Source organism: Cryptotermes secundus, unplaced genomic scaffold (assembly GCF_002891405.2).
Source record: "Cryptotermes secundus unplaced genomic scaffold, Csec_1.0 scaffold202, whole genome shotgun sequence".
NCBI lineage: Eukaryota > Metazoa > Arthropoda > Insecta > Blattodea > Kalotermitidae > Cryptotermes > Cryptotermes secundus.
The window spans coordinates 161,375-176,747 of NW_019739210.1; the positions used below are offsets into that span (position 1 = coordinate 161,375).

At 39.6% G+C, this 15,373-nt stretch overlaps 1 protein-coding gene across 1 annotated transcript in view; it reads left to right on the forward strand.

Annotated features, from left to right (window-relative positions):
- LOC111871653 (solute carrier family 23 member 2) overlaps positions 1-14,726 on the forward strand; it is a 44,699-nt gene extending 29,973 nt beyond the window's left edge. Inside the window, exons 7-13 of the mRNA XM_023864890.2 lie at positions 2,452-2,565; positions 3,933-4,072; positions 4,679-4,826; positions 8,729-8,808; positions 10,777-10,918; positions 13,500-13,614; positions 14,491-14,726. Coding sequence (XP_023720658.1) covers positions 2,452-2,565; positions 3,933-4,072; positions 4,679-4,826; positions 8,729-8,808; positions 10,777-10,918; positions 13,500-13,614; positions 14,491-14,578 — 827 coding nt within the window. The 3' untranslated portion in view covers positions 14,579-14,726. The remainder of the gene's footprint in view (positions 1-2,451; positions 2,566-3,932; positions 4,073-4,678; positions 4,827-8,728; positions 8,809-10,776; positions 10,919-13,499; positions 13,615-14,490) is intronic.
- Positions 14,727-15,373: the final 647 nt, after the last annotated feature.

The window sequence follows — 15,373 nt, forward strand, 5'->3', positions numbered from 1 at the left end:
TACAAGGAAAAACTCAACTATCGTTCTATCTCGTAGATGCTGTTGGTCTCTTTGCACCCACTAAGAAAATTGTGGAATTTTCCGCTTTTAATGAGAATAAAGCTTTCAGACCTAGACATTATTCAAAGCGCATCAGAGCTGCATAAAGCATCAACCGATTCTTAGTAAGTACTGCGATCCTTGAGGAAACTTTCTTCTTCTTCAGTCCATTTCAGTTCATGGTCTCTATTAACGCGTGAACTTCTTACATTATTATTTCTTTTATCTTACATTTTAGAATTTAATTATTAGTCCAGTTTTTAGTTTTGTATACACCGATTGTGTTCGCCTGTTACAGCGTATTTGTTGTTGGCAAGAACTCAGATAAAGAAACTGAATTATTATGCCTCTCAGCAGAAACCTTCCAGGAGTTATGTTGAAGCTATTAATTCCGAACTTCGTATATTTACATCAGCTAAGGGTTCTGCTGCCGGTCACGGTAGCCGAGCGGTCTAAGGCATGTACTGCTTTCCCTCGGTTGGAAGCCGGGATCGTGGGTTCGAATCCCACTCAGGACATGGATGTTTAGTTTGTGTGTGTGCGTTTTTCTGTGTCTCTGTACAGGTAGAGGCCTTGAGACGAGCTGATCACCCGCCCAAGGAGTCCTACCGAATGTGTAAGATCTAGAAAAACCGAAGTGAACGGAGAAGTTCATGGAGGTAGGCCTAGGCCCACTGGGGCTGTAGTGCCAAGGAAATAAAAGGGTTCTGCTGATAAAGCATTTACTTCGGTGATTAGAAAGAAAGATAATGTCGCTAATAAGGTTACTAACGTCATTTATGTCACTCTCAGGATACCTAGGACACCTCTGACTAGGGTCAGAAATGTCTCTGCACTCTGTGTCATTACTAAGAAGGCTCAAATGATGCCCCTCCTGGCTTCCCGCATAAAATATTGAAAGACACGATACTTGGCCACACTTCTATCTCAACCCTTAAGCCGTGCTTCATGGGGGCAGATATTACTCAAATTCAGGTACACCTCATGGAGGTGGGGTGCCAATTCCAATATCCAAGTGTGTGTGGAAATGGATAATAGATCTGGAAATAATTAAAGCGTAGGGTAAAGTAAAGGTACAGGTAAAGTTGTCCCTGTGCTCAACGAATTAAGCACTACGCCATGAAGGCGTATGGAGGAGTGGATGCATAGATCCACATTTTCTTGACCTCGGCACTAGTTGGAGGGGGGGTGAGTGGTCAGTTTCACGCCCCTGCCGCTTTACTCCTGAGGAAAGAACACCAGGTACCCATCGGATAGGAGGTTGGGTGGACCCCAGAGCCGGTCTGGACGATTTGGAGAAAAGAAAATTCTTGACCCTACCGGGACTCAAACTCCGACCCCTCAGTCGTCCAGCCCGTAGCAAGTCGCTATACCGACTATGTTACCCCGGCTCCTTTAAAGCGTATGTGTGCATTTAAATTCATTTTATTGATATTTTTAAATTTCTTTCAGGTAATATAATATGTAATTCTCTGAAGTATGCAGAATTTCTCCTCAATTTGCGAAATATTACCTGAATATTTGGGCAATTCTGCGCGTATGTGTGGTTGAATAAATGTGCGTTTTTTTAGTAGGCGTTTTCAAGACGTGATCAAATCTGTTTTCAATTATGGTACAGAAATAAATAAGAAGTAATCACTCAAATTTAGAAGAGTGCAACTGTCTCACATTAGCTGAAAATCTATCTTTCCTTTTGCGCCCAGAATTCGCCCTCCTTCTCCTAACGCTGGAGCCTAGAATAACGTTACTTTGGCAGATTCCAATAAACTTAGAAATATGTCAATGAAATTTGCAACTTTGCACTATTGTCGATTTTAGCAAGAAATATGTCAATGAAATTTGCAACTTTGCACTATTGTCGATTTTAGCAAACTGGCCTTCCTCGCAATTATGATTTTATTCTGGAATGTTTAGAATAATTTATTCAGACAATGCCATCCTGATGTTCTTTTTCTTTCTAACGTTTTAAGGAGAAAAATCCTGTCATTCTCTCAGGGACTAATGTTCCTCTTCTTGTGCCTACTGAACTAAACAGAACTTTTCCATTCTTACTGTAAACAATAGTGTCAGGTTCTGTTCTTCAGTCAGGTGTGCTAACGCTATTAATAGCACATGTCATTTAGTCTATGTTTTCAATAGGAATACGGTTTGTCTGGACGATTAATTTCCTTTGTATAATTCTAGTGAAACTGTTACTTTTGACTTTTTTATATTTCTTTCCGTCTATTACGTATTTTTGTGTTTGTAATTCAACTGTTGTTACGAAGAATTTTAATAAATTATTATTATTATTATTATTATTATTATATAAGGTTTGGTTCTTTAGACATATAAAAAGGTCCCTGACAGTCTTAACTGCCTTTAATATTTGTAATATTTCTTTCGGATGTAATTTTATCGTTCATTTTCCAGGGCAGTGGGGTGTGCCGACAGTCACTGCAGCAGGTGTGCTGGGAATGCTGGCAGGCGTCTTGGCTTGCACTGTAGAGTCTATCAGTTACTACCCCACTACAGCAAGGATGTGCGGTATGACAAGGACTAACAGTGACTTTCGTAACTTCATGGGGAAAAATTAATAGTTAGCCTGCTACCGAGAAGTTATACGTCTTTCGAAGAACCCAAAGGTCCACTGCCATTTTCACAAGGGCCCACAACAACTGGACCTGTACTGAGCAATGTAATTTCAATCCTCATCCTCACATCACAGCAATATTGCCCTCCTCCCATGAGGTCCCTTCAGTTACTCCAACTGAAATGTTGTGTTTCTCAACTCCACGTGTATGTCACATGCCTTCCCTTCTCATTCTTCTTGATTTCGTCATCCTAATAATATTTTTTTTTCGAAGAGACAATTTATGAAGGACCTGAGATTCTCAGACCAGTGGTTATGACGGGTTCTGTGATCCGGGATATAAGGCCGAGTAGTACGTTGAAAGTCGAACCGACGTTTAGGAAGAATATTTCGTCTCATTTCAGGGTTGAAGACTAAGCCAAGCACGAAACTAGCATGAAGCAGGCAGCAAGCAAAACGTCGGTTGAATTTCAACGGACTGCACGGCGTTATACCCAAGAAGATAGAGCTCTTCATAACCACCGATGCGAGAACCTCAAATCCTACGTATTTCCGATATTTTCAATATTTGCTGTTTCATATATATATATACGTGTGTGTGTGTGTGTGTGTGTGTATGGAATACTGACAACATTTCATAACTTGTACTCTTCTCTAAGTATAATTAGAATGATCAAGTCAAGGAGGATGAGGTGGGCAGGGAATGTAGCACGAATTGGGGAGACGTGGAATGCATATATTATATTGGTAGGAAAGCTAGAAGGAAAGAGACGACTGGGAAGACCAAGGCGTAGGTGGGTGCATAATATTCAAATTGATCTTAGAGAGAAAGGATGGGATGGCATGGATTGGATTGATCTGGCTCAGGATAGGGACCAGTGGAGGGCTTTGTGAACAGGGTAATGAACCTTCAGGTTCCATAAAATGCTGAGAAATTCTTGAGTAGCTGCAGAATTGGCGGCTCCTCAAGAAGGGCTCAGCTCCATGAGTAAGTAAGTAAGTACTGACAGCATTTTTATTTTAAATTAGATCGTTCTGGATTTATTTAGAGATGAAGTACTTTAAAGTTATTTGGAATCTTAAGGAAATTGTAATCCTTTTCCAGCTTCTTAAACAATTTGTAACAACCCAAATTTTATTACATGTGATTACACCGATTTTGTTCTGGAAAATGTGATACACGCTTTGTGCAGACATTATTAAGCCTGTGGATCCCTATCACGAAGGCTGGGTGTCGGAAAGTTTAGAAAGACCTGACTTCTAATAAACCGAGGCTGAAATCAATATAAAACATCCCATTCTGTGCATGTAATAATTTCAGGAGCACCCCCACCACCCGTTCATGCCATAAACAGGGGCATCGCTACAGAAGGATTGGGCACTATCTTAGCAGGAATCTGGGGTAGTGGAAATGGCACCAACACATTTGGAGAGAATGTGGGTGCAATTGGAGTCACAAAGGTAAGTTCAAAATAACAATTTTTAGACCATAATTACTCCTGCTCAAACATTCAATACATAGAATGAAGTTAATTTGAAATTAACACTCTGAAAAATTCATGGCACACAGTGAAACTTCTGCAGAAAATAAAAAAATTTGTTAAAATTGTTCCGCTAGTAACGGATAATTAAAGGACTATAATCTTGAAAGAAAATAATTATAATTCCACTGTAAACATAATTAAAAATATAAAATTTATATTGTCTAAATACATAATTTATTTTACCCCACACTTAATAATTTAGTTTTTGTTTATTGCTAGTGGGGTAGGACTAAGTCCCTTGTACTGCGGCCACTTCTGGCCTATTGTACCAGCCCCAGATGATAGGTGAGGGTGATTGTGGAGCAATTGGTGGAATGAAGATTGGCAGGGGAAACCGAAGTACTCGGAGAAAACCTGCCCCAGCACCACTTTGTTCAACACAAATCCCACTTGACCACAACCGGGATCGAACCCGGGCCGCCGCGGTGCGAAGCCAGCTACTAACCGCTTGAGCTACGGCGCGGCCTAATATTTTAGTTACTAATATCATATATCAAATTTGTGTATTATTCTTTTGATACAGATTGGCAGTAGGCGAGTAATCCAGTATGCTGCTTTCTTGATGATAATCCAGGGTCTTATCAGCAAGTTTGGGGCAATTTTCATTATAATTCCACAGCCAGTAGTGGGAGGAATGTTCTGTGTCATGTTTGGTATGATTGCAGCTTTCGGTGAGTGTGTCATATTTTACTTATATTTTAAAGAACCTGCTAATAATATCCAGTAATTAAATTCATACCTGTTACTTCACTCAAGTAAATTATTACCGTCTCTTCCCTTACATAACGACGAGTGTAAGAATGATACTGTAGGGGACACAATTTCAAATTTTTTCTCTTTTAATTTTTGCCTTACAAGAACCTTCCTAATATTTTAATAACAGACATAATAAAGAATAACCTTAGAGCACCAAAACTGAGGTTCATATGAAAGAAAAAGTTTATAAATAATCAGGAAAAGAGAGAATTTATGAAAAGAACCATCACAGCAGATTTTTCCATATGACTGATAAGATGAGGATTATTCTTAAGTGTGATTAATACTGCTGTTTGGCGAAGCTGTATAAAGGGTAAAGCTATCCCTGTAACAGGCCGTGGAGACCCATGGGGTTGTGAGATGTCGAGGCTCCCACATTTTCTAGACAATCGGCTCAGAGATGGCAGTGAGGCTGTCAGCCTTAAGCGCCGGGCGCCCTTTGCCCCCAGGAAGATTCCTGGTACTCATTTCTGTTAGAGACTTAGTCGAACCCAGGGCCATAGTGCGGCTGGAAGGATTAGGTCAAATGAAAAATCCAATAACATCATTGGGAATCGAACCCGCGAACTTCAGGCTCTTAGCTGTTGATGTGGTAAAGTCAAGCTCTTTTGTAATGAGTGTGTAGGATCTTTCTATAACCAAGAAGTTATATGGCCTAACTTTCTCAATTGAGGCACTATGCTACAAGCCACAAGGTCGGGGTTCGATTCTCGATGAGGCCTTAGAATTCTCACAGGATTTTACTTACTTTACATTCTGCATGGAAATATGCAGAACTAACTCCATGAATCGTATTCCTTCTTGAGAAGCTCAGAGTCGATCAGGTCATCAACATCATCGTATATGGTACCCAAAAGTCCGTTATCGTGTTCATAAGAGTCCGTTACTCACTCTTATTCTGAATTAGCTTAATTCAGTTCACACCCTCACATCCTATATTTTAAAGTCAATTTCAATATTATTCTCGCATCTACGACTCTGGGCTTTCGCACTAAAATTAACGTATGCATTTCCCAAGACTATGATGCATTTCATGACCTGCTCATCTCATCTGAACGACGTGGTGATAAATGTCATTGTTGGGGGGGTTAGCAATGCTGCATCGTATTTGAAAGGTTCTGTTGTCAATATAGCGGCTATCTTGACTGAGATTTGCTTAGTTCCTCCAGGCAAATGCTGTCAGAGCACCCTGAAATACGTTGATACTGCGTCCTTACTCTTTTTTCTCGTTTCACTGTTCACTTTCATGGTGGAGTTCAATACTGCACAATGTAAGAAGAAGACAGAGCATTGTTAAATCAATTAAGGGAGAAGGATGAAGAAGATCAGTTGGGCCGATTATGTGAGAAATGAAGAAGTGTTAATTAGAGTCAGTGAGCAGAGGAATACCCTACACGAAATAAGAAAACGGAAGGCTAATTGGATTGGTCATGTTTTACGCAGAAACTGCCTTCTAAAAGAAGTTACTGAAGGAAAGATAGAGGGGCGGATAGAAGTGACAAGAAGACGAGGAATAAGACGTAAGAAGATGCTGGATGACCTTGGGGACAGAAGAGGATACTGTCATTTGAAGGAGAAAGCTCTAGATCGCATTAAGTGGAGGGATTGTTTTGGAAGAGACTGTGGACCTGTCGTCTTACAGATTACTGATGATGATGATGAATATACTGCAGTAAAATTGATATAGTGTAATATGTATTCAACCCCCGCCTATTTTTTACGAGATGTGAGCGTGTACCATGCACCACGGGCGACCCTACTTGTTTATTCTATGTTGTCCGTTTCCTGTATGGAGTAGTCTAGACTCCTTAATTCTGTGTAATTACAAAATAAGAGGTTCAGCCTTTTGGGAGAAACGTGCTTAAGGGCACTACCTGCAGGTGTTCTCTCCTCGTGATTTAAAAATCCTCTTAATTGGAATTATTATTTAGAATTCCTATGACCCTAGAGAGATATGATGGGATGGTATGGATTGGATTGGTCTGGCTCAGGATAGGGACCAGTGGAGGGCTCTTGTCAACATGGTAATGAACCTACGGGTTCCATAAAATGCCGGGGAATTCTTGAGTAGCTGCAGATTTGGCGGCTCCTCAAGAAGGGCTCAGCTCCATAAGTAAGTAAGTATGACCATCCAGTACTCCTTACAGCTGAATGGCCATACCCCTCTTTAAGGATGACGAATCAAATGTGGATCTGATTCTAGCTACCCCCTCTGTAGGCGTGTCTCTGGGTATCCACGCACCAAGTTCGGGGTTCGAATCCCTCTAAGAACTCGGGCTCTGCCAGCCACAGCGGACATCACGATAGACTTCTGACTTGTTCACTTCGGTCGGACTCCTCGTACCATCACTCGCTTCACGCACTTTGTGTGTCATTACTGTTATTAGTGCAGTTCAGTGCATCATCGAGCATTACACTCAACACACCCTCTCACTACTTGCCGGTTTCTACCGCATTGGTGCATAGTGCATTCACGTCTTTCTACTTGTTCATCAATCAGTACTCAATAATGTTCGTGCTGTAACCCTGTATGACTATTTCGTTCAATACGTTTGTTCTAATTAACCTCACAACCGACTTCTGAAGACTTGAATTTCAATTCTTAAGTGTTCCAGCGATTCCAAACCACAGACTTTCTCTCGGTCTACAAGTATATCCCATCACTATCCTTCGGGATACAACAATAGTAACTGAACCAGAACAATGACTGTTAGAGCAGGCTAACAATGTGGTTAGGCCCACAATAAAGGATACGAAGCCTGGTCTCCCAATCTAAAAGCATCAGTTTTTTCAAAGCTGGGTCTGTTTTCGTCTCATCGAATCAAGACTGTGGAGGCATATCTGTAGATATTTTCTATCATGTTTGTCACATGAAATCTGAGAGAACTTGCCATTTTCTCAATTATGTCCAGATATGATGCACATGTACTATTAGAAAGTGTAGTAACTATTTTCTTGACGTTATTAACACAAAGTAATGGCGTTATAACGAAATTAAATAATCTATTGCAATTTAAACCGTGTGATGTATTCCATATTTTCAATTTAATAATCTCACTTCAGTGCTGCTAACATAACACTCTTTTAAGCGCCGCTTTTCATTCGTAGTTATTTTAATATTTGATAATATGAATTCATTTCTCCTGCACCATGAGCTATATTTGAATGACATTTTTGTTTTGTATAATATTAATTATGGAAAATAACGGCCTACTTTCCGAAGATAAAATGTAAGTCTTCGTCTCTCTGAGAATGTTTTAAAATGTCGATGTTTCTAATAGCTAAAGAAAAGTGCGTATTTTTGTTTGTTCTTTCTTTGGGCATTTCCAAACCCCCGGCACCTATTCCGACAAAATTTGGCATGATGGTCGTGGACATTCTTGGCGAGATTTTAGATACTTAAAAACTTTAAATTTTGCAGTTTAAGTATCAGAAAATAATTTTGGAACCTCCGTAATACAACAGTCTTTTTGCTTATTGCTCGAGAACCATTCGTCCTAGTCTATGTAAGGTTTTTTTGCGAGAGACCCAAGAGAAACAAAACCACTCCTCCCTTAGTATATATAGCTGTTATGGTTTTCTGGACTCTTCGTTTTCAATTCTATACAAAATAAACGACAATTTAATATGAAATATCTCAAAAAACTATAGCAGGTACATTTACAAAGTAAGAAGCTACTTGCTGTTTCTCCACGCTCTATCAAATGTCAAGAAAACCTCACTACACTAGGAAAATCGGTTATGGAGCACTATGTAAAAGACCTGTTTCCAAAATTTTGGGGGATGATTAAACTAAAAAATTTGGTCTGTTTTACAGGACTGTCAGCTCTGCAGTATGTGGACCTAAACTCGGCACGCAATCTCTATATTATTGGATTCTCCATTTTCTTCTCTCTGGTAAGCCACTCACCTATTTTGTATATGAATATACAGGATGAACTTCGGTTTAACCTTACTATATTATTCAACATAATATAATTAGAGGGTGAAATTTAACCCCTCATTTTACACGGGCCACAGCAATTATATTTTCACAGTATACGTTGAGGGGCAGATCATTTGGGAGATCTAAGTGCAGGTAGGAATATGATATGAGTGTTATTCGGAAAGCAGAATTCGTTTATTTTAGACAACTAATGTAGGAGTGAGCGAAAGCTCGCGCATGCGAGGTACCGCCACATGACTCACTGCCTTGTAAACTATCATATTATTGGTCACCTAGCGTTTCTTCCTGTCTCTACAGAGTAACTTATGATGTGTCCTGCGACAAACAATCGCCAGTTGCGAAATTAGCGTTGTTATATGCTTTCCTTGTGCTAAAACATGTTTGCTGCGCAAATCTATCGTGAATCATGCGCAGTTTTCGGCCAAAATATAATGAGTAAAGGAACTGTCAGGCAATGTGTACAATGTTCAAAGATGGGCGAATAGATGTTCACGATGAAGAGTCAAGCGGTCAGCCATCTGTAGCGAGTGATGATCTTTCTCAAAGAGTTGACCAAAAAGTTTATGAAAGAAGGCGCTACACAATTTCAGAATTTTCATGTGAATTTTCGTAAATTTCACGCACTCTATGAGATTATAGTAGTTAGGCTAGGCTGTGACAAGTTTGCGCAACATGGGTTCCGGAAATGCTTACGCGTGTGCGTATAACGCAGAGAATGGCTTCGGTTTTGGCTTTTCAGAGAAATACCACAAGGACAGCGACGAAATTCTCAGTCATAAGATATGAGCAACAGGTGGTGAAACCTGGGTTTCATTTGCGAACATTGAAACCAAAGAGGAGTCTAAGAAATAGTTGCACATACATTCGCCAGACAAGCTGAACAAGATTAAATAAACATTGTCTGCTTGCCAGAAAGCTGATGGCAACTATTTTTGGAGGGGGGGCAGAAAGGAGTTCTAATGGTGGAATTTATGAAACAAGAGACACCGATAACGACAGTGCTGCATTGCGAAACACTAAAATAACTGCATAGGGCCATTCAGAACAATATGCGTGGAATTCTGATACACGGTGTAGTACTCGTATCTCATATCATGTGTTGGTGCTGGTGTCCAGAGATAGGGATTAGCTCCATCGATTGGGCCCAACTGAGTAGGTTTTACCTGAAGACGGAGACAGAATCCAGTTTCCAAAACATTGTGTTTTAAACAAAAAAAAAAGGACTAGAGATAATGTCCAGAAATATAACTGTAGTCGCCAAAGTCTTAGAAGGAAAAGCACAATTTAAAGTGACACTGAAACGGTATTTAAATTTATATTAATTCAACCCGTTGATAAATTCCTGCTGTCTAAAAATGATTCACCCTTTTAAAGGTTTGTGTAACTAGCACACGTCGACAATAATGATACATACTTGTATGTGTGGATGTATTTTTGGATACCTTATGTGTAACCTTAGATCGCCTCTGTGGTCTAGTGGTAAGACTTCCTGGCTACAGAGCCAAAGGTCCTGGGTTCGATTCCCGGCGCTACAAGATTTTCTGAGAAGTTGTGGGCCTGGAACGGGGTCCACTCAGCCTCGTGAAAATAATTGAGGAACTATTTCAAGGAAATAGCGGCTCCGGTCTAGAATCCATGGGGATCCGTTGCGCTGACCATGTGACACCCTCTATCCGCTAAAGTAGGCACTAACTTCGCCGACAAGCGACGGTCGCTCGGTCGGTATAGTTCACTTGCGGACTAAAACCACGGAGTTTGTTTGTTGCTTGTATGTGTAACCTCAGTTGTTCTGTACATGTAAGTTTTTGCGTTTTTATGACTTATTCCACATCTTATGGTCATTTTTTACTAACTTTGGATACAAGTAATGTAATGTGATGTAATGTATGTAAAATAATTCCACTATCATTTTTGCGAAGGTTCTTCCTAAATGGATGGTGTCTCACCCACATGTAATTCAGACTGGTAATGAAACTGCTGACAGCATTATCACTGTCCTACTCAGCACAAGTATCCTGGTAGGGGGGATACTTGGTTGCTTGTGTGACAATCTCATACCAGGTAAGCTGTCAAACTTTCCGATTTCAATAAACCTGCAGAATGTCATGTAACTATCTATAAATATCTTGCTGGATTTTTAATTGTTATAAAAAATTAATTAAAGATGCTGAAATTGTACAAGAAAAGCGCACGAATAATTATTTCTACTGAACTTAAACTAAGCAATGAGAAAATTCTGTAATAAATAAAGTATACGGTATTATACTTCGAAACTAGATTTTTGGATTAATTTCAACTGGATATACAATTTATATGTTGGCTACACTTCTTAATAAGAAGTATGGATATTTTATAACAAACGCTCGAACTTTGTTATTACAAGTTATAGGCTAGTAGTAAAGCCTAAAAATACCTAAGCACAATATAAAGCTAGTGTTTCCTAGAAATACCTGGAACTTACTGCTGCTCCTGAAGATTTAAGACATAATATTTATTTCTTTTTTCAGTAAAAAGTAATTCATACCACGGCTTCGGTATTCAGAGCTAGTCCTCGCTGTTGCCTGTCATAACTACAAAATGTTCGACATTAACTGTAAATATTATAAAAATGAACGCCTTGCGTGAAGGTCACGCCTGTTCATCTGTCAGTCCCTCAATGACAAAATATCAGCGCCTAAGGCACCTGTCATTTTTTAATTCCATATTGGAGGCTTTTATTACACATTGTGGAGCAATTAAGACTTCAGCCATATTGATATAAAAAGAATACTTTATGAAGAAAATAGATTAAAAGTTGATGTATATCAAACAACAAACTTTGTAGCCTCTAGTCCGCAAGCGAAATATACCGACCGGGCGACCGCCGCTTGTCGGCGAAGTTAGTGACAACTTTTGCGGATAGAGAGTGTCACGTGGTCAGCGCAACGGATCCCCACGGCCGTCAATCTCGGCTTTCTAGACCGGAGCCGTTATTTCCTTGAAATAGCACCTCAGTTATCCTTACGAGGCTGAGTGGACTCCGTTCCAGACTCTGTATTTCTCAGAAAATCTGGTAGCGTCGGGAATCAAACCCGGAACCTCTGGATCTGTATGCAGGAACTCTAGACCACGGAGGCGGTCACTCATAACCATTAATCAGATATCAGTGAAATTCAAAGTAAGAAATAAATGCGTGGAACCAGTTATATATTTTGATTCCTAGTAATATTGATCAATTAATGAACCTGCTTTACATGAGTTAATATACGAACTTTTCTGTTTATATGATAAATCGTTACTAAGATTTTTGGTGAAATTCGTCGTGAGAGGTCTTCGCGTAACGCTGATGGATTATTTTGATTTTTAGTCCTGTTGACCGATTACGAATCAGAATTTACGTAAGGCAATAAGAGGACTTCTTCACATATCCTATAAACAGTTCCGTAGGCTTCGTTGTAGTTCAGTATTGCTCATTACTATACCGCTGAAATGTCAGTTTTACACATTTTGTCTAATAAAGTTTACATTTTGTTGAAAATCTACCGGCAAAAGAAGGTTTTTAAATTGTCAACAACGCTATTGGGAATTTTGTGGACGACATTGTCGAGTGCTCGTTTTCCACCTTTGTTTTTGAGCCTACTCGTACAGTATATCCGGAAAAGAATTGTTATTGATAAGAATAATTAATTTTCCATTTGCTTGTAATGCAGTACTGCATCATTTTTCCGTTAGTTTTCTCATGCACACTTAACAGATATAACAATCTTCAGGGGGGGCACGCGGTAGTATAGTTGGTTAAGGCATGATGCTACAAGCCGGAAAGTCGCGGGTCCGAGTCCCGATGAGGTGAACTTTTTCAATTCACGTAAACCCTCCAGCCGCATTATGGCCCTCGAGTCGACTCAGCACCTAACAGAAATGAGTACCAGGAATCTTCCTGAGCGATAAAGGGTGGCCGGAGCGTAAGGCTGACAACCTTACCGCCATCTGTGAGCCGACTGTCTAGAGAAAATGTGGGAGCCTTGATCTTTCAACACATTCTGGGCCTTCATGGCCTTGTACAAGGATAGCTTTACCTTCTTATCTTAACAGACTTCAAGAGCATGTATCATGCAAAAAGCGTAGGACAAAATATTTCGTAAAAGCATGATATAATTAGCCTGTGTTGAAGAAGATAATGTTTATGGAGAGATTTTATAAATTTGGCTATACAGTTCATCTGCAAAACCACCTGACATATTTAGACAAAATTTATGATAGGATATTAAATATGTCGGACTTCATTTTGGCCGAGTTTTTTCCTTTAGAACTTCTATTACACACATACACATATTTCTCTTATCATATGCATTACTTTGTTTTCCTTCAATATAACCTTTAATTATTCTTTGACTTAATGTTGTGTTTGTCGAGTATGTAACTACTTCTATCTGTACTGTGCTGCGTCTGTAATTGGCCTCGCGGCTGTTGGCTCAGCACATAGATAATAAATAATTGAATCGAATTGAATTTCACATCCTATTCGTTGTAGCCTGAGTGCACTCAGCTCATTGTACTAAACGCAAACGTAGGCATCTACTTGAAATATCAGTACATTCACATGTACTGCAGTTTTGTCAGATGTCTTTCGTGTTTTACACTGTATATTGGCTTGTCTGATTAGGTACAGCTGAAGAACGTGGCCTTACCGCTTGGCACCAACAGATGAAGTTAGAAGCTGAAGAAGGTGATACAACCAGCACATACGACTTCCCTGTGGGGATGGGATTGGTCAGAAGGTAAAGATATAAGCGACGAACACAGGAATCAGACACTTTCTCAGTTACAACACACAACGTATTTGGAAATGGAGCGCAGATACAAAGTTTCGAATCTGAAAATGTTATATAATACCATCAATATACTGTTATCAGCACGACGACTATAAACCCGACTGAAAAATCCGTGCAATATTACAATATAGAAGCTACAAGCATAGCAGCTCTCTCAAGGGCTAGCAAGATCCCCATTTTACCATTTCATCCTTTAAGTCTTGTCCGGGGGATTTTCTGGGACTTTCGGGAAGAGAGGGGCATGCAGTAGTGTAGTTGGTTGAGGCACTATGCTACAAGCCGGAAGATCGAGGGTTCAAGTTCCGATGATGTCACTGAATTTTTTTTAATTTACCTAATCCTTCCAGCGGCACTATGGCCCTGGGGTCGACTCAGCCTCTAACAGAAATAACTATCAGGAATATTGTTGGAATATTCTTGGGGGTAAAGAGAGACCGGCGCGTAAGTCTGACAACGTTGCTACCATCTGTGAGCCGATTGTCTAGAAAATGTGTGAACCTCAATTTCTCACAATCCTATGGGCCTCAACGGCCTGTTACAGGGATACCTTTACTTTTTTTACTTGTGGGACGAGATCCAAACTTAAGAACTGAAATCACACAAATGAATGACATAAATAGAGAGAAAAGCCATTTTTAAAACATGCCTGATTCCGGAATAACTGAACAAATGTATTCTCAAGAATGAATAGATAATGAGAAAGAGGATGGCCAAGCAGGACAAGGATTATCAGAAAAAGCCTACATTGTGTTCGTAATGATAATAATTCTTTATAGATATAGATAAATGTTTGCAGTTCACTGTTTGATTTTCTTGTTGCAGATGCAATTTTTTCTCCTACCTACCTTTCATGCCTACATACAAACCAAGAAATCTGAAAAAATGTGGTGCCAAGAAAGGACATAAATGAAAGTGCAGAAGATATAGAAGAAGATGGCTCATTATATAATATTGTACATTGTAGATGCAAATTTATCCCCTACTTATTTGTGTCGCCAACACACAAAGAAAGAAAGGAGCAAATCTGAAAATAAAAGAACATAAATAAAGCGAGAAAGGCCTTAACGATTTCAATTTTCTGTGATACGTTATATCAGAGTTTTCCATATGTCTTCTTTTGCCAGAGAAGAATGTGTGATGTTGCCAATCACCTTCCACATGCTCCTGAACCACTGCAAAGAATCCTCAGATTCCAAGACGTTGTAGATATTTCATTTTACAGAACATTTTATGGCGAAGGCTTTTAAACGTGTCTTTGCCCGCTCAAACACTGGATCATGGGTTTCAATCCAACTCAAGGCATGGATGCTTCTCTGCGTTTTTTCCATTTGTGTTGTCCCGTGTATGTAGAGGCCTTGCGATGGGGTGATCTCCCGTCCAAGGAATCCTATGAACTGTCTATGAGATTCAAATTTCAGAATTATTTATCAATAGAAACACGCCACCGAGCCTAATACCTCAAATAGGAAGAAGAAATGTTCTATAATCTGGGATATAACTCCGTATAGTCCGTTGAAAGTCGACCGACGTTTCGGAGACGATATATTTCTCCAAAACATTGGGTCAACTTTCAACGCACTACTTTTCATATCAACCGCTGTGAGGACCACAAATCCTATAGGAAGAAGAATTTAATGATATGAAATTATTCTTGTCATTACATGTCGTGGGACTAACTGTTCACGTCTACAGAAACGGCCCTATT